Source organism: Fusarium redolens, assembly GCF_020744475.1.
Source record: "Fusarium redolens strain MPI-CAGE-AT-0023 chromosome Unknown BKA55scaffold_6, whole genome shotgun sequence".
In the NCBI taxonomy this organism is placed as follows: Eukaryota; Fungi; Ascomycota; class Sordariomycetes; order Hypocreales; family Nectriaceae; genus Fusarium; species Fusarium redolens.
In genome coordinates, this window is record NW_025763669.1 from 1,663,445 (window position 1) to 1,689,146 (window position 25,702).

Genomic DNA, 25,702 nt, shown 5'->3' on the forward strand with positions numbered 1-25,702 from the left:
CGTGTGCACTAGGCAAGTAGTGGTGGTAAATACTGAAGCACTGGGATATTGATCGATCTCTTCTGATATTGATAAAAATTCAATTGCGCCTTGAATATGAGACTTTACAAAAGAGAATGTGGTGGAGACTCCGATTGGTTTAGCTGGAGAGGGTTTCGAAATTCCCTATCCAACAGTCTTAAGTTAGGTAGTTCATCGCCTGAAGCAATCTACTAGTGATCGTCGTGGATGCACCAAGCTTTGTATTTCATTCCTCCCGCCCTTCCAATATTGAATATCAATACTTCTTATTAATCTGAACCTGATCGCAAACGTAAAAGGATGCCAGAAATAAAAGCCGCAGAGTAAAGCCGGTCATTGATTGATCATTGAAGGCCGTACAGTCGATGCATTGACAATGCATGCCTTTGACTGATAGCGCGTGCCACTTGTTGGTACTATTGTGTCCAATCTTCATGGAGCTGTTTCTTATTGAGTACCAATATGAGCAACGTCAACAGCGCCACAGTACGAAAAAGACAAACATAAGCAAACCCGCTAACATGCATCGGCGTAAAAAAAAAAAAAAAAAAAAAAAAAAAAAAAAAAAAAGAAAGTAAAAACTACCTACCTTAGGTATGGATTTATCATTGATCATGTTGGAGTTAGAAAAGAAATGCGTAGTACCTACCAAGGTGGGTAGTTATGGGCTCCAAAGTGAACCAAATTAGAGGTAAATGTCCAGTGGACCCTTGCCCGGAGGAATTACCTACCTATCCACTGCAACCAGAATTAAAACGCCAAGCCACCGCTGCGACCAGCGACAGTACGGAAGCTACAGCCTGGCCCCCACTAGAACCCGTCCCGGGGTCCCGAGGGGCCACCTCATCTCTCCTGGACTAGGTCCTAAGTATTGGATTGTCCCTTTATCAAGCAAGGCACCTTCATTCCAACAGCAACTCTGATTGCTTTCCATGTCGTCGTCGAGGAGGACCTTCAATTCTTTGTCTGTTTAATCTTCATAATCCGTCGTCGTATAAATACTTACCCTTCCTTTCTGTGTTCTTTCAACATTACCCGCGGCGTCTTTCGTCCGCAACTTCATCATGGTTCTCAAATCCATGATTCCGTCCCTGAGACGATGGGCTGCCCTTGTCTCCCTTTGCCTCGCACCAGCTTTAGCCATCGCTGTAAACGATGCGACTACAACAAAAGCTGCAGCTGCCGACTACTATGTTCGCGACCTTCCAGGTTTACCCACCGATGGGCCCGATGTCAAGATGCATGCTGGGTTAGACAAACCGTTTCCTCCCTGTGCTCCAGGCTTACTGACACGTCCGTGTGCTTTTTAGTCATATCGAAGTCACCCCAGATACACATGGAAACTTGTTCTTTTGGCATTTCGAGAACCAGCACATCGCCGATAGGCAACGGACCGTTATTTGGATCAATGGTGGACCTGGCTGCAGTTCAGAAGATGGCTCCATGATGGAAATTGGTCCCTATCGGCTGAAGGATCAAGACCATTTGACCTACAACAATGGCTCGTGGAACGAATTCGCCAACTTGCTGTTTGTCGATAACCCTGTAGGCACCGGCTTCAGCTCGGTCGACACCAATAACTATATACACGAACTGAAGGAAATGGCGGACCAATTTGTCAAATTCCTTGAGCAGTGGTTCGCTCTCTTTCCTCAGTATGATCGCGATGATGTGAGCAACCCTTTCCTTATGTGCATTCCAGTTTGCTAAGAACAATGCAGATATACATCGCAGGCGAGTCTTACGCCGGACAGCATATCCCCTACATCGCCAGGGCTATTCTCGATCGCAATACGAAGAGCCCTGCAACCGCATGGAACCTGAAAGGGCTGTTGATCGGCAATGGCTGGATCGATCCAGTCGAGCAGTATCCCGCCTACATTACATATGCGATTCAGAAGGGTCTCATTAAGAAGGACTCCGACGAGCACAAGCAACTGCAAGGCGATCTGCGCAATTGTGAAAAAATGATGGCCTCGGATGTTGGCCATGTGGATTACGGCGAATGCGAAGCAATCTTATCCAACATGCTCAGGTTAACCAAAAACGGTGACGGCGATAATGCATGCGTTAACATGTACGATGTGCGACTCAAGGATTCATACCCCAGCTGTGGCATGAACTGGCCTCCGGATCTGGTGCACCTGACCCCTTACTTGAGAAAGCCCGAAGTTACGAAGGCCCTTCACGTCGATGGCATTAAGAAATCTGTCGGTTGGACCGAGTGTAACGGTGCTGTTGGAGGCGCCTTCAACGCAAGGAAGTCTAAACCCTCGGTTGATCTGCTGCCTGCCCTTCTTAAGGAAGTCCCCATTATGCTCTTCTCAGGAGCTGAAGATCTCATTTGCAACCACATTGGAACCGAAAACATGATCAGCAAGATGGAGTGGAATGGTGGGAAGGGTTTCGAAGTAACACCCGGTAACTGGGCTCCTCGGCGCGACTGGACTTTTGAGGACGAGGCAGCTGGTTTCTGGCAAGAGGCCCGGAACTTGACATATGTTCTTGTCTACAACTCTTCTCACATGGTCCCTTTCGACCTTCCGCGACGAAGCCGAGATATACTGGACCGCTTCATGGGCGTTGACATCAGCAGAGTTGGTGGTGATCCTGCTGACAGTCGCATTGATGGCGAGAAGGGGCCAAAGACCAGTGTTGGCGACGCTAAGAATAGTACCAAGACCGCTGACGAGGAACACCAAAAGCAGTTGGATGAGGCCAAATGGGCAGCTTACTACAAGTCTGGCGAAATTGTTCTGGTTATCGTCGTCATTGGTGTCATCGTCTGGGGATACTGGATCTGGCGCGAACGTCGCAGGGGCGCCGCCTATTCTGCTTTGGCTGATCACGATCTTTCCAGCCGCCCCAACGGCCATCGAGCCAAGTCACAACCTGGTGATCTTGAGTCGGCGGCTTTTGATGAAAGCGAACTAGACGATTTGCATGTAACAACACCGGGAACTAGCAACAGTGCTAGATTTCCAGCGAATCATGACAGTAGCGAAAAGTTCGTCACCAAGTACGCCGAATAATGGACAACCAGAGGCCACGGGCCTTGTTTCTACCTGCACAACATTCGTACGGTTGTATAATTTAGCTGGCGCCCTGGTTCTTTTGCATAAAGTGGTTGGTTCTGTCACAGTTGGGAGGTCTGGCGTTTTCCTCATATTCATTATTGCGAATCAAGTTAATTTTATCATCATCTAAGTTGGTAATCCTACGCCGACAAACTCCGTATCTAGATCAGAGCCCTCCGTAAAACCTTGCCCCGAGATCCTTGTTTGTGTGACTTGCAGCCCGTGTATCCTGTTCCATGTTCCAAAGCAAACAATCCACCCACCAAGTAAATCTTGTATTTACGCCTGCAGTGCTGCGCCGTCGTTGTCCATGAAGAAAGAAAGATTTGTATGAGCCAAAGTTTAGAGTTGCACATCGTTGTTGAGCAGGCGAACTTCTTCACCTGGCTTGAAAGGAGGAAGGCCGATATAAGGGCATCCGTCACATCGGAAAGCATCGCCAAGGGAACAGTTGCCGCATGAGCCGACCTTACCTTGCACGGTGAAGTCGATCTCAGCCAAGTCGTCTGTTGCCAGCTTAATGCTCTCAAGTTTCTTGTCGGCGGTGGCGCGCTTGTCGGCGTCTTCGGCAGCAAGACGTTCGGCCAAACCACAGGTGCAGTCCTTGCAGGCCCGACGGCGTTTGCCAGCCTTGGGTTGACATTCAGCAGCTAGTAGATTGTCAGGATGAGATTCTATTATGAAGCACTTGCAGGGGTTACCTACGGATATTGATGGGTCTCGCGAGATCCGCCTCAGTCATGAGAGTGTCCTCGTCAATTAGGTCATCGTCATCAAGGTCGTCCTCGAGATCGATGAAGCCGACCCCGGCGGGGACCACTGGCTTTGATTTCGCCTCAGTGGGCTTCCTCTTAAGATTAAGAGGAACAGAGCCATCTGCGAGAGGAGCCGGCTGGGATTTCTTCTTGCTAAGCTTCAAGGCGATGGCTCCGTCATTCGCACCGTAATCGGGTTTCTCAAAGCCACCCCGCGACGATACCAGACCGGCCAGAACCGCTTCCTTTGACAAAGTGGACTCCTCCAGGCTATTGCCATCTTGAGATTGTAGACGACCGCTAGGCTTGAGGGACTCGGCGACGGGGCCAAGGACAGTTCGGTTCATCAAAGCGACGGATTCGTCCAGCATTGAAGAGGCATCGGATAGGACCAAGACAAGATCGTAGGTGGAAGAAGGCAGTGTGACCAATCCTAAGGAGAGACGGTCAAGCATCTGGAGATCGGTGACGGAGCGATCATAATCGGCGAGGACGGATGTGAGAGCGTCGGAATTGGAAGCAAGAGAGGGAGGCGCCAGAAGAAGGGTTCGCTTGGGTGGCGATGTAGATTGGACAGACTTTGTGACAGGCATGACGAAGTCGTCACTAGGATCGATCATGAGGGTCGCGGGCGCCATTGCGAATGAATGCACAGCAGAAAAGCAAAGTCAATGAGGGATGAGGGAACAAGAGAGTAGGGAGAGATGAGGGACAGGACGTTTTTAAGATCTGTAAGGTATGTTAGACCCAGACTTTTTGACTCGGCGGTCGTTGGTGTCCCGGATTAGTCAAAGAACAGCAGTACCGTGCACGGCCAATACAAACTGTGCAATCTGCCCTAGTATACGAGGGATCGTACCGTGTGGCCTGACTATCAGATGAACGGTATTGCATCTGATATCAGGGTTGCGGGGTCATTTTTCTGCTTTTCCACGGCGGGGGCTTTTGGCTTCTTCGAAAGGGCCCTTATTCCGACTGCGGAGACGCGGAGTAGTCTACCTACTAAAGGACGTTACGGGTGCCCATCATATTGGGAATGGCTTTGCAACCATGCAGTCACAATCAGTTGCAGCTGATAAGTTGATAACGAAATAGCCTCTAACGGTTGGTGTTTGCCTGTTTGCATTTGCACTCCCCGGAGATGCAAGAAATTTGTGGTCTTTGACGGCCTGAGAGTTACCTGTCAAACCATACGACTCGGCCTTTCTCGCCCCTGTTTGGTTTCGAGATCGCTCTTCTTTTCTTCCACACTTTAATCTTAGGTACCTACCCAGGTAGCTGACATATGATCATTGGTAATCCGAGCCAAGGGTGGGGGAGACGCGGCTCGGAACCACCTACCGTAGATATTACAATACGGGTCGGCAATGGGCGGTGGGCGATGTCGGACCAATCCCGAACAGTACGATTGCTGTTTGGTTTTGATATGCACGATTGCCATAGGTTGTCACTGTGCTCCCGGCTCAACCTCGTGAGCGGATGACACGGGCGCGAGAGCCGCGATCCCGGCCCTCAGCTTGTGGCCTGCGGCCTTCGAGGCCTTCCGTTTTATGTGCAATTGTGGAGAGTCTCTTTTCTGGGGTATCAAAGTTGGAGCACTTATGAGGTTATCCCCCTTTTGAAGTTATGAGGCTCACGGTGACTGGTGTCTCGCTGAAAAGGCATGTTTCTGGTGTTGCACAACAAGTTTGCTACAACGCAAATCTCACTTGATCTTTTGTACTCAAAACGTGCTGGGTTATCTCATGTTTCTAGACTCATATAGTAGTTCGTGAAGCGTCGTTGGTTTGAATATACAACTTGATTTACTTCTCGTCTTACACAGTTTGGGTGTGACAAGGTCTTAATTTCTAACATTGAGCTTCATAAGAAGAAGACTAGCTCAATTTTCTTTTAATAGTGGCAGTAGATTAGTCTTTGTGCGTTACCGGTATATTCTCTCAATCAGTATGAACCGTACTGAGTGACTGGCGTGCTACGTTCGAGTATCGAAAACTAGCCATATGATATCTTCCCTAACTAATAAGAATATATTAACAAGGGAACACTTCATATCACATCGTCTTTCTATATCAAGATGTGCAATATTCCGATGCTTCGGTACCTGTACTGCAGCCAAGTGTTTGCCAGGGCTTGCAACTGTCAGTGATCGGCACCTCTCATTCACTCCTTCTCGATTTCGTCGGATCATGGAATGAGCAAACGCGTGTTTGTTTCCAATATGCGCTTGCCCCAGGCAACAGTGATTCACTGCCTCTTTCCATCCTGCTCTTTTTTTCCCCTCCTCCTTCACCTCTTCTTCTTCCTTCCTTCCTCAACCACACTTGCATTCATCAACATCTCTCATCCGCATAAGAAGGCACAGGATCATTGTGCTTGCCTTTGAAAGATATCTCCGAGAAAAGGCTCTGTCTTCTTTCTCCTCTTTTCAACTCTGAATGCCCTCGTGCTGAGAATCGTACAAACTTGCTTTTGTCACTTGACGATTCTATTGGTACCTAGTACTCAGACAATACTCAATCCTCAAGGTACGTAGAAGCTCGATTTTCTCTTTCATTTCATATGTTTTCTTTCCATCGGAATTCGCTATCGTCGGAACCGTTGTGAAACACTCTGCTGCTTGATTTTGTGGCTATTCACATTTCGCAGTACTCGTTGGCCACTTCTCCGCGTTCTGCTTCTCATCTTGGATGCTGGAGAAACATGTTTTCAGCTGCTTGCTGTTCGCTTCCCTTTCCAAAGTGATTTTCTCCCTTCTCAGAACCCAGGAAGTCTTTGTTACTTCATCTCCTTCTGCATCTGTCGTTGCTAAACATTCATTTGTTCTCTGCTCGAATATAGTAACAATCGTGTTTAGACTTGAGCTGACGATCTACTTCCATCATGTCGGACTGGAACAACGATAAGGGTGGTGCGACCCATGCGAACATCTTTGACCAAGAGAACTGGGCCAACAGTGGCCAAGCTGAGTATGTTCTCTCAATTAGACCTGTGCGGAACCTAATATATTGACTTTCATAGCAACGCATCTGTCAACAACGCCGGCTTCGGTAACGATGGCTTTGACAATGGCGATGGCTTTGAAAGCGAACAGCCCAAGGGCGATGAGAAGTGTTTCAGCTGTGGCGAGACTGGGTAAGAACCAATATGCTGGGGAACAATACAATCTAACATATTCAGTCATCAACGTGCCGAGTGTCCCAACCCTCAGGAGATGACCTGCCGCTTCTGTAAGCAGCCCGGTCATATGATCAAGGAATGTCCCGATAAGCCTCCCATGATCTGCGAGAACTGTGGTGATGAAGGTCAGTTTCATCCATTCCGGCGTGATGCTCTAGGCTCATATGTTCAGGCCACATGCGCAAGAACTGCGAAAAGCCTCGCAAGATCAACCGCGACCACGTCGCTGATGTCAGCGCTGATGACGCATGGAACAAAATCAAGCAGGCCGTCATTGAGCGAGACGTCGACGACGCCAAGGAAGCTGTGCAGGAGTACATCAAGGCAGTGGATGGCGAGGTCACCTATCGCGAGCTCCAGGAAGCGTTGATCGACCAAGGCATTGGTCTCTGGCTCATTCCCACTGAGCGCTCTCTCATCCAAGTTTTCACCAACATGGATCTCCAGGGACACATTGACAAGAAATACACCATTTCTTATCGCTTCCTCGAGAAGGCGGATCGTCCTCGCGAGCTTGAAGGGTGGCCCAAGACCCGTGATGAGCTTCTCTCTCGTCTGGACGACGCTGGCGAAGTCGTGGATCGAGGTGTTCCCCTTTGCATGAACTGCAAGGAGCTTGGTCATATCTCCAGGTTTTGTACTCAGGAGAAGACGGAACGCAGTGATGCAGTCAAGATCTCCTGCTTCAACTGCGGTGCAGATGGTCATCGCGTCCGAGACTGTGAGTACAACCCATTGGCAGTCCGCCAACTGAATCTGATACTAATCCCTTAGGTCCTGAGCCACGTGTGGACAAGAATGCTTGCAAGAATTGCGGGTAAGCATTGAACAATGAGAATCTGGGACTGTGAACTGACAACATTAGTAAATCTGGTCACCGGGCTGCTGACTGTGAGGAACCCCCAAACCCTGCCAATGTCGAATGCCGCAAGTGCAACGAGGGTAAGTTTATCTGACACATCTGCACTGGTCTTATTCTAATTGTTGCAGTCGGCCACTTTGCCAAAGATTGTCCTCAAGGCGGTGGCAGCCGAGCTTGCCGCAACTGTGGTCAGGAGGGCCATATCTCGAAAGACTGTGATCAGCCTCGAGACATGTCCACTGTGACTTGCCGCAACTGCGAGAAGCAAGGCCACTACAGCAGGGAGTGTCCGGAACCAAAGGATTGTGAGTTACTTGCGTTGCCTATTGTCGTAATTGTGACTGACCAGTCTCCAGGGAGCAAGGTCCAGTGTTCCAACTGTCAGGAGTACGGCCACACCAAGGTTCGATGCAAGGTCCCTCCTGTCGAGGAGGCTGACGGCTTCGGCGCTGGTGGTGACGGTGACGGTGGATGGTCCAACGCTGATGCCATGGGAGGTGGTGATGGCGATGGCAACCACAACGCGGGTGGCAACGACGGGTGGACTGCCTCCGATAGCAAGGCCATCGAGACTGGGGGATGGTGAACACTATTGATGGCATGATGTTGCCCGGAAAGGCAATCTCTTCTGCGATTTTGGTGGGTATAGTCGGTGAACAGCATTTAGCGGACGAAACGAAGTGGTAAAAAAGGGGTGATGTAGGAAGCGATTTCGTCAGAGGTTGGCCGTTGGAAGTAATTAATCCATGCACCCAGGTAAATGCCTAACCAGGTGTGCGGTCGCAATCGTTAATATCAGTCGCTTTGACAACGCAGCGAAGTCTTTTCGTGGCATGCTTGAATGGTTACGGTGTTGTGAGATCAGGTATGTTCAGAACATAGAGGCCCATTTGGGCATTGGGTTGTGTCCATTAGAATATATTCCTATATGCTCATAGCTACCTGATTTTCACATCTTCTCGAGTGCAACGAAGGGTTTCAAGCTGCTGTTGGTCTGTATCATGCTGTGGAAGGGCTTATGAGTCGGACATACTTGTTGTGTTAGGCGTCCAATCACTCAGATGAAATGAATTAACCAGAGCTGCAATGGAGACTAGGAAATAAACCTTTTCGGTTTGTGATCTTGTCTACTATGATAACACAAGCTTACTCTGATGTGTTCTGATAGGACCTTCTGTTGCATTCAGCTCGAAACTTTGTAGCAGCTCGTTCGTGTTGCGGGGCTGTTGTCGACAATGATGCCCCATGTGCCCTTGATAGTGGGAGACTGTTAGTGCATGTGGTTCCATTCAGCTTCGTGGCTTCTTTGGAAAACAGCTGGCATTTTCGAGTTATTTAATGGGTACATGTGTTGATGATGAATGTGTTGTCTAGGGCTCGGCATGGGCATGAACAGTCCAGCGATTGCATCACCTGACAATGTTGTCGTTTGGAGGACTTGGCGGTTTAATGGGGCTGAGTAATGGACGGATAATGTGGTGAATTGTGCTAGGAAATAACAGGAGAATAAAGACATGGCGTTCCTCAGCCCTACCGCTGGAGATCTACTAATGTTTCAAGAAGGACTGATAGCATGTAACCGTCTCGACAATGTGTTCTGGACCTGTTACGAAATATGTAGATCCGACTGCAAATAGATTGTGATTACCCATACCCACTGGGTAGTTAAAGCACATGTTGAATATTCGAGTTCACACCCGGTAGGCCAGTGTTGTAGTGACCACTGTTCACTACGTTCATGGTTCTTCATACCTGCCTACCGGAACTCCATGCTAATATCGCAAAGCACGTAGTACACGGGAGGATGTCTTTTCCATCTCGTCTCTCTTAAAGATGTTAACAAAAACATAAAAACAATGAATGAGATAATTAAACCAATGAAGCCAATTAATGACAGACACAGATATTACCACAGACGCAAGAAACAGATTGGAAAGCCGTTATATAGGGTAACCAACGTCAGGGTATATCTAATCACATATCAGGAAATGACTTCCAAGGTCCAAAGTATTGGGTCAAGCTAATAAAAAAACCCGAGTCGCCCTAGGGCAGCAGATCCATATCGAAGATTCCCGCCGCTGGGATCTATCGTAACGGCCGCCATACGTCAGAATCACAGCAAAATTACTATATATGGACGTATGCCAACCAACATACTCAATGAAGAGCTGGTTAAGGCTTGTCACATAGGAGACAGACAACCTCCAACATTGAATGCAAGGCATAGGAGGCCATTAGATCACGCTGCACACCAATGTCGATCATATGTAAACAGTCCATCAGGATCTCGATTGTCACGCAATTGTCGATCGCGTTGTGAGACGGAATACTGTAAGGGCGGTCAGTAGATTCATTTCTCAGACGGACCGACACGGCAGAGGGTGATGACGGATCATTTGTTCCATAGCTGTGTAGCTCGCAGCTGTAGAATTACTAGAGAATTGACAATTCGCAATGCTATGTTGATCTAAATGAAGGCCTTGAGAGTTGGTTAAGCAGGAGATGTTGTTGTGTTACTGAAATGGTTGGTGCTTGGCTCGGCCGAGTCCACTTAAACGTCATGTTAAGGACATGGGGTATCAAATTAGAGTTGTGGAAGCGGCTCTGCTGCGTGCCTGGAGTTCCCAACCTCAACCTTGACCGAAATTTTGGTTGGAGCTACAGATCCATTCGAGATCCATGGATATCAATGGCCTAAATTCAAGTTTCCGAAATGACGGGTTTGTCCTGGTTATTTGCAACACACATTTAAGTGAACTCATCGGTGCGTTTGCGTCATAACTCAACACTTGCGGGTCTTTTCCTGGCCCTTGCATGGGAAAGCCGATTAATTGCATGGAAGCCATAAGAGCATCTAGAGCATCCCCATTGTCTATGGATACGCCAAGTCTGTATCTTCGTCGAACTGCTACTTATCGCAGGCTAGTAGAGAACGAGAAGCAAGTCCATGCTGCTCTGATCCCGCGTTCCCCTGGGCCCCAGACAGGCGCTTCGGCGCCAGTGCTAACTTATGGAGACCGCTGGAACTATGGTGTTTGGGACGGTGGAAAAGCTTGGAAATGGACGTCGAGAAATGCAAGGTAGTACCCAGGCGCCAGGCTTCAACGGAACGTAGGTCTTAGAACGACCAACCTCGAAAAGGGTGGGAGGAAGGTCAAGTGAAACTGAACGGTAACGGAGGCTTAGGAAGCGTTCCTGAACATGTTCAACAGGTTGGCCTTACTGTGGGTGAGAAGAGGAGAATATAAGAAAATATCTACCAGAGGAGTGCACTGTTGTCAAATAAGAATATGGAGAAGGCTATAGAAGTATGTAAGTGCTCCAACTTGTTATCGAAACATATATCCTGTGCTTACTGTTTTGCATCTATTTGTTGACTTTGATGCGTACATGAATTCAATTAATATTGATACAATTAATAACGGTGACAGACAGAAACGAAGCCGTTGAGCACCTGATAAGTCCCATGTCTCAACTGTGAATGGTCGAAAGAGCTGACGTCATGAGCAAGTCATATGGCGCCTCAATAACTGCTGTACGAGTTACTGACACAGTGTTTTGTCCTCGAGCATGTCTGCCTTCAAGGTGACACTGTGTATCTTCCCCTCCGTACGCCAGGTTTTGCATGATTGGATTTCCTATCACGCCTGCTATTGTCCCATTGAAGGCCTATCATCGGCCGAGTGCTCACGTACCTCCTCGCAAAAATGCCGAAGGCACTTCTTGCATATCCCCGAAAACTCGAACGCCATCAGAGTTTATCATGATCCGAGAATATCAATGGACAGTCTCAACAGACGACTTCACAGGACAACGCACACTCGTGCGTGAACACAATGCGATATTGCTTGTGAATGGCCAGGGTGGACTGAGGACCCAACCCAGTCCAGGGGGTCATGCCATTAGCGTGCAGCCTTGATTTCTAAGGTGGAACTCGCCTGGTGAAAGATACAGTATCAAATCCAAATGTCAAAGTTCTTGCGAATCCGCCCCTGGCAAAGAAAGGGGCTTGAGGACGGATGAAAGAAAATGATCCCGTAAGTTGGGTGCTGATTGAGATAGACAAGGACATGAACAAGAGTCGGTCTGGTCAAAAGACGCTTGCAACAAGCCGTCAACAGGTTCTCCAGGCTCAAGACAGTCCGTCCTCTTCGCGAGTTAGGTGTGTGTTCTAGAGTTCAGGGGGTGTGTTGCAACCAACGTCGATCCCTCAACGACGCCTCCGACTTATAAATCCATGAAGACCGTGAGGGGTTTTGAAGTACACATAAGGTAGAATGTTGCAGAATTGATAGAGATTCGTGGGGTCAGTACCAGCCACGAGCAAAGAGCCTGATACAGAAACGTGACTTTGAACCTTCGTTTCCAGAATGAAGGTCAGACAAGGGGCGGGAGCGTGCCCCAGACTGGAACCTAGAGTTCCAAGAGCACGGAGCTTTTCAACCAGCAACATGGGCCTCAAGCTTGGCTCTTGGTATCCAATCTCAGTCTAAATCTAACAAATCTAAAATCTCAATCAAGATTGAGACAGTATTCGGGTTTAGTCAGGGAACTGAAAACGGATCCAGTCGCGAGATTTCCAAGATTGAGGGTGGTGAAGGAATTATTGCTGTTGTCAAGATGAGCTTGACGAGACCACTCCTTGCGTCATCATAGCAAAATGCGCCAATTGGATTGAATGAGGTGGGAATGACGGTGGTGCTCCGGTCCAAGTATCCACTTGTTTTACTGGCTCCTGCTGGAAATGGGGTGTGGAGACAGAAAAAATGCTAGCACGTTTTGCACCCGCACAGTGTTAGAAACTGAACATCTCATTTCATGATTTTGGACCTATCCTTGGAAAAAGTATGTAACCAATTATGACTTCCAACGTTGAGTCTATTTTGAACGATTGTTTCGCAGTCATTTCCAAGCCATGATAGATAATAAAGACGATTTACCTGTAGAATACCATTATACCTTATGGCTTAACCACATGACACGGAGAGAGCTCGGCGGCATTAAGCTGTAATCACCGATTCGTGGGATGATGCTCGCCCATCACGATCGACTCTCTCTTATTCTGGCGTCCTTCTATGACACTTCTGTTTACAGATTGATGCCGGGGTTTCTAATCAGTGAAACGTTGTCCCCTGGGCCCCAACTTAGCTTACCTTGCAACTCAACAAGTGATTCGCCCAAAATACACGCGTCTGGTTGGTTCCCCGGACCTTTTTGGAGGGGAGGATCGAACGATGCAATCAAATACAGTGCCTACAGTGTGGGAGCCGGGATGCCTACATTAGTACCTTAGGGTGTATCCAGTAGCCAGGCGCGAGGCCAGTGCCTGTCGGTTTTGTCAGCCGGCCTAGCGTCCCCCTCAGTCAAGTCCTTTCCCTTATTTTTTCGCCCCCCCAGGCCTTCTCAAGTCGCTTTCAGGAGCCCAGCCGCCGCCGTCTCTTTTTTTTCTGCGCCTTCTTTTCCTCGTTGCCCACAACGTCATCTCTGACGTCTTTTCTCAATCTAATCCTTTCACAATCCTCGTCCATCGACGCAATCCCGCAAGCATAGCAACACCCGCTTTGTCGCTCTTCGAGATACGGCGCAAATCTATCGTATCCTTTTTTTTTTTTGCTTCGACAGGCACGAGCCTCAACTCCACCACGAACGCCTTTCGCGCCTGTTTTTCCTTATCCCCTTTCTTAACCAATCTTTCGCTTAGTACATCGTTTGTCTCTGTCTACAGAAGAGACACGCGCGCGCCGCTCTTCCGCTTCTGCTTCGTTGACGTCGAGTGTCGAGTATAAGCAAATTTCCCTTTCACATCCACGCTCGAGCTTTTAGGACGCATTCCCTTGGTTGGAGAAGTTTCAGAGCGTATGCTGTGCGCTGTCTGCGCTATTGACTCGTCGAAAAGCGGCCATCGCCCCTGGTCCAACTCTTAAAACCGTGCCGTCCTATAGTAGAGTCTCAGACAGCTGCCGCGCTGCTTTTCTGTTCTTCCTCGCCTCTGACCTCATTTGACTTTTTCGTCTTCCTCCATCTTTGCTACTCTACTGCCACCCACCCCACACGTCCAATCCAACCAGCACTGTTCAACCTTGCCGCCAGCCCCAGATATAATACATCATCGTCATCATGGGGACTACAACTGAAGCCTCTGCTGGAGGTGAGTCGAAGTCCCCCAAGCAATCCAACAGCTCTCCTGCTCAACCTGGTATGTTCTTGACTTTCCCCTCTTTGATCCTCTTGTTCATCACAGCGTCGACTTTACACATACATATCTTCTGCCTTACCCTATCCTGTTGCAATGACGTATACTCGTCATTGGCATTGAGCATCCCTACTCTATCTTCATCTCTGTCCACTTCCGTCATCGCTTTCCTTCTCCGTCTTTTGTCCTCCGTCATCGTCAAACCAAGGCCCCTTGCTTTGATTGACTGCAACGCCTGCTTACATCTTGCCTTGTCGCAGAAACCACGACCGACACGAAGGCAGCCGATCCTACCGTGAAATTAGAGGCTGCCAATGCCGAACAAGCCAAACCTCTTGCCCCTCCTCCTCGACCCGGTCAACAACAAGGCAACACCCCCGACTACTTCGCGGTTCAGGCCGGCGGATCTCTCAGTCTGGAGCCCAATCCATTCGAGCAGTCCTTCGGGGGCGCTCCAGAGACACCTGGGGGAACAAAATTACCTTCAGTTGCTGCATTGACATCACCGTCCTCTCTTCTGCCTGGTAGTAACGCGACACCATTCAATTGGGGAGGAGGTTCTTTACGTACTGGCCCTTTGAGTCCGGCAATGCTTTCTGGTCCGGCTAATGATTATTTTGGCGATACACATCATCTTCGCGGCGGATTTCCTACTCCTAACGAATCCTCCTTGAGGACGGGTTTGACACCAGGTGGCAGTGGTTCTATGTTCCCTGCCCCCAGTCCTAACTCCCAAGCACTCTTCGCTCAGCTTGCTAGCGGTGGAGCAACACCCAGCACCCTCGATTTCCATCGCACTGCTATGAGTGCTGCGGCTAAACGTGATCAAAACGGCGCTGCTCCACGGTCTCAAGCACAGCAAGCTTCCCAAGCACAGCAATCCCAACAACCTTCTGTCACTTCCCAACCCCAAGAAATGCCCAACGGTGCTTCAAACAATAAGTCCGAAGCGAAGCCAGCGTCCGGGCCCTTCGACCCTCACGATAACGACGCTGCAAACGGCCTTTTTATGTTGGCCCAGGGTCGAAACGGAGCTCAAAACGCGAACCAATTCGCTGTGACGTCAGGTGCTCCTGGTCACGCTCATCCTGCCCCTGTCGCGCCTCAGAACATGAATACTTCACCACAAATGTCAAGTGTTAACGGCGGCTCTATTGGCTCCGCTCGTGGTATGAGTGAGGGAAGCATGATGTCGGATGAGAGTGAACAGGCACGACCTAATACCCGTGGCCGTGGCAAAAAGAACCCCCCTGCGGTGAATGGCCGAAGGAAAGCGGACGAACCTCCCTCCAAGGCTCCTGCTAATAAGAAGTCCAAGACTAACAATTCCATGTCTATGGATATGGATATGTCTGATGACGAATCCAAAATGAAGTATGAAGATGGTGGTTCCAAGTCCAAGATGACCGACGAGGAGAAACGCAAGAACTTCCTTGAACGCAATCGGTATGTATATGACAGTATCAATTATTACTCGTGTCACTAATTGCTTTACAGTGTCGCTGCTCTTAAATGTCGCCAGAGAAAGAAGCAGTGGTTGGCCAATCTGCAGACCAAGGTCGAAATGTTCAGTACTGAGAATGACGCCTTGACGGCGCAGATAACCCAGCTCAGAGAGGAAGTCGTCAACTTGAAGACACTTCTTCTTGCCCACAAGGACTGCCCAGTCACTCAGCAGCAAGGAATACACGGTGCTTTTATGTCCCAGGTTGTTGAGCCTTACAACCCTCAGATTAACCCTTATGGCATGGCAGCACCTATGCCAAACCAGCAAGTTATGGCTGGCCAGGGTGTCCAGCGGCGTTTCTCATAGAACGAGTTACAGCCCCAGTTAGGACCGTTTGTCAAGGTTGAGCAAAACCACGCTTCTCCATCGAACCATATAATGCATGGACTTGACGACCCTTTCTTTCCTCAATCACAACACCATTCGACCTCACCGAGGTAATTATTTATTATATGCATATACAAGGTTTAGGTTATTGCACTGGAAGCCTACCGGCTCACAACTTCATTTCACATTTGAGCTGTACAACATTTGATCGGAGGCAACATAGCATCCAGACGGAGGCGATGTCTGAGACCAGGAGTTTGTCGAGCTTCACTTGGAGATCACTTGACGCTCTTGTTTTGCGCGAGGACGCCGCTCTCTCTTGAGTGTTTCTTACTAGAGGCAGCGCCGTTTCAACTTTTAACTTGTACGTAAAGTATTTCCCAGCAAGGTACACGGAACGTGCAGTTCAAAAAGGTGTTTGGCCAGGTTGACCTTTTTGCCAACTTGGGTGGGGGGCGTTTTGGGGAATTCGGCTCCTGGAGATCAAATTCTTTGGTGTTATGGTTTTGTGATTTTGTACGTAGCTGCAAGCAACACAAGCTGCGATTGAAACGAACGATAGTTGCACTTTGAAACACGAAGAGTATATATTATGTCTTTTTTTACCGGTGATTTGACAGTGTTTGTTTTTACGTGTACCTTAGATGGCAGCATCACTTAATCAAAGCTATACATTTACCTAGTTTCTATAAGCCAATTGGGTTGCGGACGACTTTCATTGAAGATGCTGTTAGTAGTAGCGCATGCCATTTTTGACATATCTATTCATCCAGATTTCAAACATTGAGCCAGCTTCATAATTCATGGCTGTCGAAAGTCGTCGTTCGAGTTGGCATTGACGTTGTTTGAATTTGGGCTCCACTAGCTAGCTCATGGTGAACCTCTAGGCAAGAGCGAGTTCAAGGTGGGGTCAGGTAGCAGTCCAATTGGGTTTAGCGTTGAACAGGCAAATCATCTCTCATGTAAACAAGGCGATGCGATTAAACAGTCACACCAACGTCGCGAACCGCACATCTCCATCTATGAAGCCATAAACTGACCAAGCCGTCACGAATTGCGTTGCGATAGCACTTGAGCGTTTTATACAACATTTTTAAGCAGCCAGTACACGTGAATCGCGACGCGACGCGCCTCTTTGACCCTGCGCGACAGTTTCAGCACCTCCACCAGTACCGCACCGCACCGACAACTCCCCAGCATCACGACCCCAGAATAAAAAAATCGCATCGTCAACGGTCCCGAATGCGCCACCCATGACGACTCTGGTGACGACTCGGCGGCCGCTTCAAGTAATTAGCATGAGCAACGAGCACGGGCGACGATTGAGCAAGCGTCTCGCTGGTAAGTCAATTGATGACGACGGCGATGAAATCAAGAAGGGACGACGCGCTGACCGCCAAAATGCAGCGGCGGCGACAGATTATGAGCACGACGATGATTTCGCATTTGTTCGAAAATCGAAACGAGTTAAGACGGATAAGTCAGATGAATCAAACGCAGAACCAGTGCCAGAGCCAAAGGCGGAGCCGGTGAAGAAAAATGCGAAGGGACGACCTCCGAAGCAACGCGCTGCTAAGGCGCCGACAACAAATGGAACCATTGCGGAGGAGGAGCCTACAGAGATAGAGACGAACGCAACGACAAAACCTGCGACAAGGAAGAGTAGTAGACGAAAAGCGAGTGTTGACGCGTCGGATGAGCGACAAATTAATGTTCCTAAAAGACCATCGACTAGGAGAAGCACACGAAGGTCGGGGGATACAAAGGATGAAGTCGTTCCTCAAGCAGCCTCAGCACCAGAACCCGATCCCGGGCCCCAACCAGAGGCAGTACCTGAACCGGTACCAGCTCCCCGTGTCAATGGAGCATCTAAGAAACGGGGGACCCGTGCAAAGTCTACTCGACCGCCTCCGGACTGGGACAAGTCGCCGCAACGCGAACTGCCCGCGCAGTCGGCCACGATCGCTCTGCCAATGAGCGACACGCCCATTATCAACCGGAATAAAGAGATGCGAAAAAAGGGGGGCAATTCTAACAGGCGGAGCAGCCTTGGTAACCGTGGAAGAAGAGCGAGCTCTTTGATCGAGAGTGGACAAACAGCAATACCTCATCGAGAGGTCAACCCGGCGGATTTCTATAAACACATTGAAGCCGAAGGCTTGACAGAACCTCGACGTATGAAGCAATTGTTAACATGGTGTGGCGAGCGCGCCCTGTCAGGGAAGCCCCCTCATGGCACACCGAATTCTAATGCCATTCTCGGTGGTGAGTGCCATTTTCAGATAACACATTGTTCTTGAATACTGACTACAAATAGCTCGTGCCATTCAGGACCAACTACTAAAAGACTTTGCGGCTCGATCTGAATTCTCGGACTGGTTTAGTCGAGAGGACGACACCCCTAAAGCTCCTGTTGTGTTGAAGCCCAATCCTAGAAACATCGAGTTGGACGAGAAATTGGCTCAGCTGGAAATCAACATTAAGAGGTATGTCTATTGAAATAATTGACTGGACTCCGGACTAACCTCGTTCATAGATTACAAGATGAAAAGAGGGCGTGGCAAGCAATACGAAAACCTCCGCCGGAACAACCACCTCTTTTTTCCGAGGATGAGACCGGATCTATTGTTCTGCCCGATTTTGATCTCTTAGACTCAGATGAAGGCAAAATCCGAGGCTTTCTTGCAGATGAGAAAGCCTCATTCGATGCTGTTCGGTCACAGGCAGAATCAAGGTTACGCAGTATCCAGTCATCACTCGAGTTCCAAATTGACGAGCTTGCCGATAATGTTCACAAGCTCGAGCAGCGGGTTCTGGTTGCGGGCAAAGAAGCGGACAAGGTCCTCAGTGTGAGCGCGCTTCGTCTTCGACAACGTGAGGAGCGAGAGAAAGCGAGCGCAGGAACCAGGGACATGCCGGTCATTGAAGTTCTAAGGAGTCTAGGGAATATTCTGCCGGAAGGAGGCGGGTGACGGAGCAAAACCTTGGATTTGGAACGAACGGGCTTGATACCCTCTGTTTTTATTCATGGCCCCCTTTTTTCTTCAGCCTATGACATTGACGATGAGACGATACAAGACAAGATTATGCGCCCCCTTCTCCTTTCGAGCCCGCTTCTTCATTTCTGCTGCTTTTTTGTCATGGCCTACGAACAATTCCTGAGCCGTATTTGATTGTTGTTTGGTGGTTTTCTTTCTTTGCATTTGTTCTAGGGCTGAGGTCACAAGTCGATATCCTACGGAGTTTGCGAATCAGGTTCGAGGCATGAGGAGTCTGGAAGGGTTGGTTATATGTGTTTTATCAGTTGCCAATATGCAGAAGAGACTTCACACATGGTGCAGCAGGTGGAAAATTCACTCGAATCCACATGAATCCACACACTGCTCATTTCGTCCCCTAGGTGTATTCAGTGCTCCTCTAACTGACATGGACGTTCTATCTTGATATTCAGAATTCTAGACCCCATGGCCGTGATAATACATGATGCTAGGCGTATAGTACAATGACTTTGCGTGACCTTTTTCAAAAGCAATTTCCGACAAATTCCTCCTACGCGTCCCATTTAAATTCTAGTTCTTGAGCTCGGGAGGCTCAAGGGGAGGCATAAAACCCATACCACCACCCTCACCACCATCAACACTCCGGCTTCTCACATGAGCCCTCAACTTCTCAAGAATTTCACTGTCCTTCCAGCGCGCAGGCACGGGCCTGTAGGCGGGCTTAAAGTTGCCCACAGTCTGCGCCCATTCGCCTGAAGGAGGATGTCGGGTAATCTGATCGCTCTCAGGCTTTGCGTCGATGTCAGTGGTAGATGGTGACTGGGCGGACGAAGGGTTCGTCGTGGACAGTTGCTCCTTTTGCGTGGCCCAGTAGTAAATATCCCAGTCGTTCTCGTCGAGGAGTAAGTCATACTGGTCGAGAAGTTCCGGGGACAGGGTGGGAAGATGGGCGGCTGCGAAGGTGGATAGAAGAAGATCAGACTCCAAGGTGCCTCGCTTTCGGGACTGGTCTATTGAACGGAATCATTAGTAGTTCTTTTGATCAACGAAAAGTTGAAAACGTACAGACGAGGCGAGCCCGCTTGGTAGAGTCATCCTCGCCCACCCGGCGTAGAGGCTCGACTCTGAACTTGGCACCCTGAAGTTCGCCCACCTTGAGCTCTGAGGACGAGACATTGTCGGATCGCCGTGAGGCTGTTGTGGTGAGGGGTCTAACGGGCATGGAGATAATGCGGCGTACGGCGGCTGGGCGCATAGTGCGCGAAATGAGAGAGGCCATGGTGGCTTTTTCTTGAGGGAGTTTTGTCGGGCGATCGAGATATAGCAGAGTGATGTTGTCTTGTGAAGTCGAAAAAAGACCAGCACTCGGGAGAATAGTGGCAAATAAGAAGCGCTTGTCGTTGACGTCGAGATTCCGAGACTTTCAAGAGCCGAGGCCGAATAATAATTTCCAAGCCGGAGCGGGTGGGTCCGGGGGAGGCGTCTCATGCGACAGGGTTCTATATATGACCCTGGGGAGTTAGAAAACTTCAGACGTTAAGCTAGGGTGCCAAAATTAACTGTTCTAAAGGCTTTGCTTAGATATACCAAACTTGCCTAAGTATCTTCGTCACTTAGGATCTCTATCCTAAGTTTTCTTGCCTCCCATAGATAACTTACACAGGGAATAACTTTATGAAGAAATGATTAAGAAGAATTTTTACGGCAATAGGGCGTCTTGACACATACACAGACAGACGTGACTCCATTTTATTCGTAAATCTTGTTATCTTGCTTCCTCCAACGAAGGAAACCCAACTCTCCTGGGCACGACGTCTAGGCCGACTTCTCCGCAGTACGGTCAGGCAACTCAGTAGTCTTCTTCTCGTTATTCTCCTTCTTCTTTTCCTCCTTTGGTTTGGGTTCTTTAGGCTTGGGGTTTGGGTTTCCACCCCACTGAAGTCTTCGAGGTTTCATGTACGACTCAAGGACCTCGTCAGTGACAGCCTTTCTTCGATCTTGAAAGGTCTGTACAACAGGCTGAAGAGCCTCAATTGCCATCTTCTTCAACTCGCCAGTGAGAAGAGCGCCGCTCTTGTAGTCGTCGTAGATCTTCTGAAGCTTCTCATCATCGTCCTCAAAGTAAGTGAGGTAGATGTAGGCCACATCAACATCGGGGTTTCCCCCCTTCTCGCGATGCTCCTCAAGCGTCTCACGGCCACCACTGAAGGCAAACTTATTGATCTTATTCTGTAGTAAATGAGTTTAGCTGCTGCCCATCAATTGTATTACACACGGCCTTACCTTGATCTGCTTAGCTGTATCAGTCATGAAAATCGCCGAGTTTGGGTTCGAGGATGACATTTTGCCACCAGCACCCTGCAGGGCAGTGAGAAACTTGGAGTGAATCAAGGCAGGCTTTGGCGAAGGGTTCTTCATGCGGTGGGCATTGTCACGGACGAGCCGGAAATAAGGGTCCTGGTCGATACCCATGGGAATGAGACATTGGATCTTGCCCAGTTGCTTGGTTCGAACGGGAGAAGGCTCGTCAGACCAAATCTCGGGGTAGGATGTAGCGAAAGCAGCGACACATTGCACTGAAGGAAAGAAGATCTTGCCGATGTTGGTGCTGTGTTCATTTAGTGATGTGGTAAGTTGATACGTGGACAATTCGACCTACCTCTCGTTGAAGCCAAAGGCTCCACGGACCTGGTTGAAAGTAACCAACTTGGAAAACTCCCAGGCGTTCATGAGGAAGTGATTGCTCAAGTACTTGAGATCACTGTAGAGAAAGGTCTTCTTAGCATCAAAGCCAAGCGCAATGATATCTCTAGCGTTCTCCATAGCGTATGCCAGGGTGTCCTCGAATGTCAAGCTGTCCTTGAACAAAGCCTTCTCATCATCCGTCAACATGAAAACCAAGGGCACGTCAAAGACATCCTGCAGCCACTTTGTGAACTCGAGCGGGATCGTGTGGCCAAGGTGAAGACTGCCAGTACTGGGTCCTCGGCCAGTGTAGAGGAAGAAGGGCTCGCCGTGCTCGTACTTTGTTAGGATCTTGTCGAAGTCGCGATGGCTGAAAAAGAGGCCGCGTCGAAGCCAGCGATGAGGCTTCTTGCCGGTCACCTGTTCGAATCGCTCGAGAAGCGCATGGTCGATCTTTGAGGTCTTCCACTTCCTTTTTGCAAACTGTTAGTCACATCATGCTCAAGTCTATTGGGGTAGCGCGTACGAGCAGATGGCGTCGTAGTCGATGGCAGCAACTTCACCATTCTCGCCCTGAGCTCCCTCGACGGACCAAGGATTAATATCCTGGTCCTGAACGGCGGTTTTGGGGGGGTTGAGGTCCGCCATATTGTCCAAATTCGACTTTGTTTTCCTTGTCCAGTTGAGGCACCGCGGGGTCTTCCAAGTGACAGTGGCAAGAGTGGGTATGGAGGGGCAGCGTGGGCTGGGCTTCAGCACCTTCCCAAGTTGAGTCAGAGCTGGGATAAGTGACAGCGCACCAATCAGAATGGTGCCCCAAGGACCCTAGACAGGTATCTCGGAATACACGTCGCATATAAACATCGATATCCTTCCTATGGCTAATGGAATAGCCATTTTTGTTGTTTTGAGACTTGAAGATTGGATGGATCTGAGAAGATAAGAAGAGGGTTTGGTCTTCTGTCACAGTCACTGAAGGAAATGCCCTTATATAACTGTGGAAAACAAGGTTGGTCTTTAGAAAAGTATATATTTCTTTTGGTTTATCTATTGAAGATATCTATTGGCCACAGGCGAAGTGTATATCCCCTGAAGTGTTTGAAAAATGAGGTGCTATTTTTTATTTGTTGCCTATCTCACAGAGAGTTATTGAAAGGGCTAAAACCAAACTCTGAGTGCAGAAGGCAAGCAATGCCTTCTGTTGTGTTATCTGATTGGATGAAAATAATGCTCTGCCTGGCAAGAGAATCACTGTGTTACATATGATTGGACCACCTACCTTAGGTAGCTAGGTAGTTAGTCGCGTGCATTTTCAACAGGCTCAACACCTCATGTATATACGTAAAATTATTGCTCTTTCCATGACTTTTGTTACACTTAGCTCTTCAAGACACAAAGACCCTAAACCGCCAAGGCCCAATCCTACATGCTACGGATTCCTAACACAAGCATGCCCGGAAACCACTAACATGGCCAAACGAAATCAAGATGGAGGGTCACAGTCACGTAGGTAGCTCCAACGCCCTTTTATAGGTCTTCAGGACCCGAATGCCCGACTGTTCGAGGCTCGAAGGAGGTTCCCGACCCGATAGACGACACACATGCAAAACCAGTCTCTTAAATAAGATGCTTGGATCGGAAGTAGGCACGGAGATACATGATCTGCCAGGCCCAGAGACCAATAAGCAACCAGGTGGTGGCGATACCGAACCACTTAACACGGTTGTTGGTGCTCTCGTTGGTGTCTCGAAGTTTTTGCTCTCGGGAGCGGAGGTACTCCATCTCGGTGACAAGCTCACCAGTGATTTCCTCGATGCGGCGGAGCTCAGCCTCAACAGGCTTGAGCTTCTCGGTGGCCTGGATGGCGGACCAGTCCTTGGCGTCGGCGCCAATGTCGATGTCGAGTTCAACATGGCGGGTAGGGTTGTTGATTCGCTGAGCTGAAGAATTGTCAATATGTTAAACAATAGATTAGAGCGGAGCATGCAAGGAAACCACCAAACATGCTGCAATCAGGGACTATCACATACAACCAGTAACAATATTCTCGAAACAGACATCAAAGGCAGCGTCGGCATGTGATGTAAAGACGGTCCTTGATTCTCCGACAACGTCCTTGGGCCGACCGTACTCGTTGCCAACGGCATCTCGAATCTAAAGCCATATCAGTTCTGCTTTGTAACTCATATGCATCTGTGCGCAACGTACGTAGAGATTCACCACCATACCATCGCCCTTGTAACCATCGACAGTCGCTGTTACCACGACGAGTGTATCCTTTCCGACAAAGTTGCGCACGCAGCGTTCCCTCTTCGAGCTCTCTGCTTGTGCGATCAGGTCGAACTTCAGAGCGCTGGCAGCGCTGGCAAGCAGCAGGACGCTGCAGATATACTGCAACAATGTCTTTTGGACAGCCATTGTCGGTCGAACGTTCTGTAACAAAAGTTGGTCTCCCTCTCCAATAATCGTATTATATCGTATCGTGGATGGTAGGTCGGAGAGGAAAGGCTACGTAGAGTAGTTCTTTAAGACAGACAAGGGGCTTCGACATGAACTTGGGTCTAACTGAAAGGTGTCCCAGTTGAGCTGTGCCCCACATGCGGGAGAGAGGCCCCCTAAGTTTAACTTGTGACCAATTATATGAACTTTGGCACTTGCCTTGTCGCCTCCATCACGTGTGGGTCCAGCCTCGTCAACTTTCAGGGCGTTTTCGCGCCTGAACATCACAGTCTAAACATAAACTGGCACTATCATCTACTGATATCTCAAAAAGAGTGATCGCGCAAGTTTTCAAGATGCCCAAGTGTAAGCCTACCTTCTAATCAATCACTTATCTCTAAGAGAAAACTCTCGCTAACTCAATATTACAGTCTTCTGTGAGCCCCGTCCCTGGTGCGCCCGAATCGATAAAGACCCCTCCGACTGACCTCTTGCTCCCAGGCGATTATTGCGATGTCTACCTCACGCATGATTCCATGAGCGTGCGCAAGGCTCATAACAGTGGTCGAAACCATCTACGAAATGTAGTTGATTATTACCAACGTGTGTTCAACCTAGAGGCTATATTATAGTCATGGAACTGACACCCTTTGCAGAAATCGGCCACGAGAAGGCTCAATCCGTTATCGACTCCATCACCTCTTCTTATGCTGCCGAAGGCCAGGCCCACGCGAACCCTATGCTTCCTCAAAACCAACCTGGACAGGGCTTTCCTCCCCCTCCCTTCGCCTTCCCAGGCGGTAAGAATCAAGATACCGTGATAATTAGACACCAGGAGCACTTACACATGATAGGTATCCCTCCTCCGCCTTTCCCAGGAATGCCAGGTGCACCTCCTGGACAGTTTCCTCAAGGACTACCTCGTAAGCACCTCTTTTTTCCTAAAGGAAGAAATCATTTCTGACAGAATCCAGCCCCTCCCGGCGGTGGTCGAGGCATGCCCCCCATGCCCCCATTCCCTGGGCCCAATGGCATGCCTGTTCCTCCTAACGGTCTTCCATTCCCTCCTCCTCCAGGCGGCTTTCCGTTCCCTCCTCCAGGTGCCCCAGGAGGACCTGGTGCTTCCGGCGGTGCCCCTCCTCCTTTCCCTGGCATGCCTGGTATGCCTCCGCCCGGCCAAGGATTTCCACCTGGCGGTGTTCCCCCACCCGGATTTGCCCCTCCCGGAGCAGGCGCTCATGGACATGAGAAGCGATGAGTGTCATTTCTGTGGCAAGGACGAGATTTGGGCTGATTTTACCCATAGCATTATTGGCGAATTAGGCGTTAGAGACAAGAACTGGGAAAATGGAAAGTATTGCCAGTCTGAGATACTGCGAGGAAAACGTTTTGTTTAATAAGAGGTGGGCTACTCGAGCGCGAAATGAGCATTGAACGTCTCACAATTTAGGCTTATTATGGATAGTTCCAGGGCTACATGGTTCTGTTACTGCCGCACTAGTCTGACAACTATGGTGTATATATACTGTATTCATGTGTGTGTGTGCGTGTGTGTGTGCGTGTGCGTACGGGTAATTATCATACATGAGAGCCACTCTCTTTAATGTGAAAGCATCCTCCAACTAGCCTCCCATATAGAATATCTTCAAAATCAAAT

At 49.1% G+C, this 25,702-nt stretch overlaps 8 protein-coding genes across 8 annotated transcripts; 4 read left to right on the plus strand and 4 right to left on the minus strand.

The window, feature by feature from the left end:
- Positions 1 to 1,085: 1,085 nt before the first annotated feature.
- Positions 1,086 to 3,053, plus strand: BKA55DRAFT_538027 (Alpha/Beta hydrolase protein; the record flags this gene model as incomplete). The annotated part of the gene is made up of 3 exons (XM_046189988.1): positions 1,086 to 1,270; positions 1,332 to 1,692; positions 1,743 to 3,053. The coding sequence occupies 3 exons, from the start codon at positions 1,086 to 1,088 to the stop codon at positions 3,051 to 3,053; spliced, it is 1,857 nt and encodes a 618-aa protein (XP_046051210.1).
- A 387-nt stretch (positions 3,054 to 3,440) lies between these two features.
- On the minus strand, positions 3,441 to 4,491 carry BKA55DRAFT_508220 (cytokine-induced anti-apoptosis inhibitor 1, Fe-S biogenesis-domain-containing protein; the record flags this gene model as incomplete). The annotated part of the gene is made up of 2 exons (XM_046187408.1): positions 3,441 to 3,748; positions 3,804 to 4,491. 2 exons carry the CDS (start codon positions 4,489 to 4,491, stop codon positions 3,441 to 3,443), a joined length of 996 nt encoding a protein of 331 aa, XP_046051211.1.
- Positions 4,492 to 14,012: 9,521 nt separating this feature from the next.
- Positions 14,013 to 15,901, plus strand: BKA55DRAFT_508897 (bZIP transcription factor; the record flags this gene model as incomplete). The annotated part of the gene is made up of 3 exons (XM_046187483.1): positions 14,013 to 14,091; positions 14,349 to 15,534; positions 15,586 to 15,901. 3 exons carry the CDS (start codon positions 14,013 to 14,015, stop codon positions 15,899 to 15,901), a joined length of 1,581 nt encoding a protein of 526 aa, XP_046051212.1.
- A 1,014-nt stretch (positions 15,902 to 16,915) lies between these two features.
- On the plus strand, positions 16,916 to 19,040 carry BKA55DRAFT_323826 (Mis12-Mtw1 protein family-domain-containing protein). Its single transcript, XM_046185692.1, has 4 exons — positions 16,916 to 17,263; positions 17,330 to 18,187; positions 18,240 to 18,408; positions 18,459 to 19,040. Exons 1-4 carry the CDS (start codon positions 17,176 to 17,178, stop codon positions 18,892 to 18,894), a joined length of 1,551 nt encoding a protein of 516 aa, XP_046051213.1. The 5' UTR covers positions 16,916 to 17,175; the 3' UTR covers positions 18,895 to 19,040.
- Positions 19,041 to 19,491: 451 nt separating this feature from the next.
- BKA55DRAFT_538032 (Flavinator of succinate dehydrogenase-domain-containing protein) lies at positions 19,492 to 20,200 on the minus strand (the record flags this gene model as incomplete). The annotated part of the gene is made up of 2 exons (XM_046189989.1): positions 19,492 to 19,931; positions 19,987 to 20,200. 2 exons carry the CDS (start codon positions 20,198 to 20,200, stop codon positions 19,492 to 19,494), a joined length of 654 nt encoding a protein of 217 aa, XP_046051214.1.
- Positions 20,201 to 20,736: 536 nt separating this feature from the next.
- On the minus strand, positions 20,737 to 22,254 carry BKA55DRAFT_538033 (uncharacterized protein; the record flags this gene model as incomplete). The annotated part of the gene is made up of 4 exons (XM_046189990.1): positions 20,737 to 21,150; positions 21,205 to 21,529; positions 21,581 to 22,078; positions 22,133 to 22,254. The coding sequence occupies 4 exons, from the start codon at positions 22,252 to 22,254 to the stop codon at positions 20,737 to 20,739; spliced, it is 1,359 nt and encodes a 452-aa protein (XP_046051215.1).
- A 969-nt stretch (positions 22,255 to 23,223) lies between these two features.
- On the minus strand, positions 23,224 to 24,024 carry BKA55DRAFT_508623 (emp24/gp25L/p24 family/GOLD-domain-containing protein; the record flags this gene model as incomplete). The annotated part of the gene is made up of 3 exons (XM_046187452.1): positions 23,224 to 23,546; positions 23,637 to 23,760; positions 23,815 to 24,024. 3 exons carry the CDS (start codon positions 24,022 to 24,024, stop codon positions 23,224 to 23,226), a joined length of 657 nt encoding a protein of 218 aa, XP_046051216.1.
- A 298-nt stretch (positions 24,025 to 24,322) lies between these two features.
- BKA55DRAFT_564639 (U1 zinc finger-domain-containing protein) lies at positions 24,323 to 25,563 on the plus strand. Its single transcript, XM_046192502.1, has 6 exons — positions 24,323 to 24,411; positions 24,477 to 24,482; positions 24,547 to 24,648; positions 24,702 to 24,845; positions 24,900 to 24,968; positions 25,020 to 25,563. Exons 1-6 carry the CDS (start codon positions 24,402 to 24,404, stop codon positions 25,301 to 25,303), a joined length of 615 nt encoding a protein of 204 aa, XP_046051217.1. The 5' UTR covers positions 24,323 to 24,401; the 3' UTR covers positions 25,304 to 25,563.
- Positions 25,564 to 25,702: the final 139 nt, after the last annotated feature.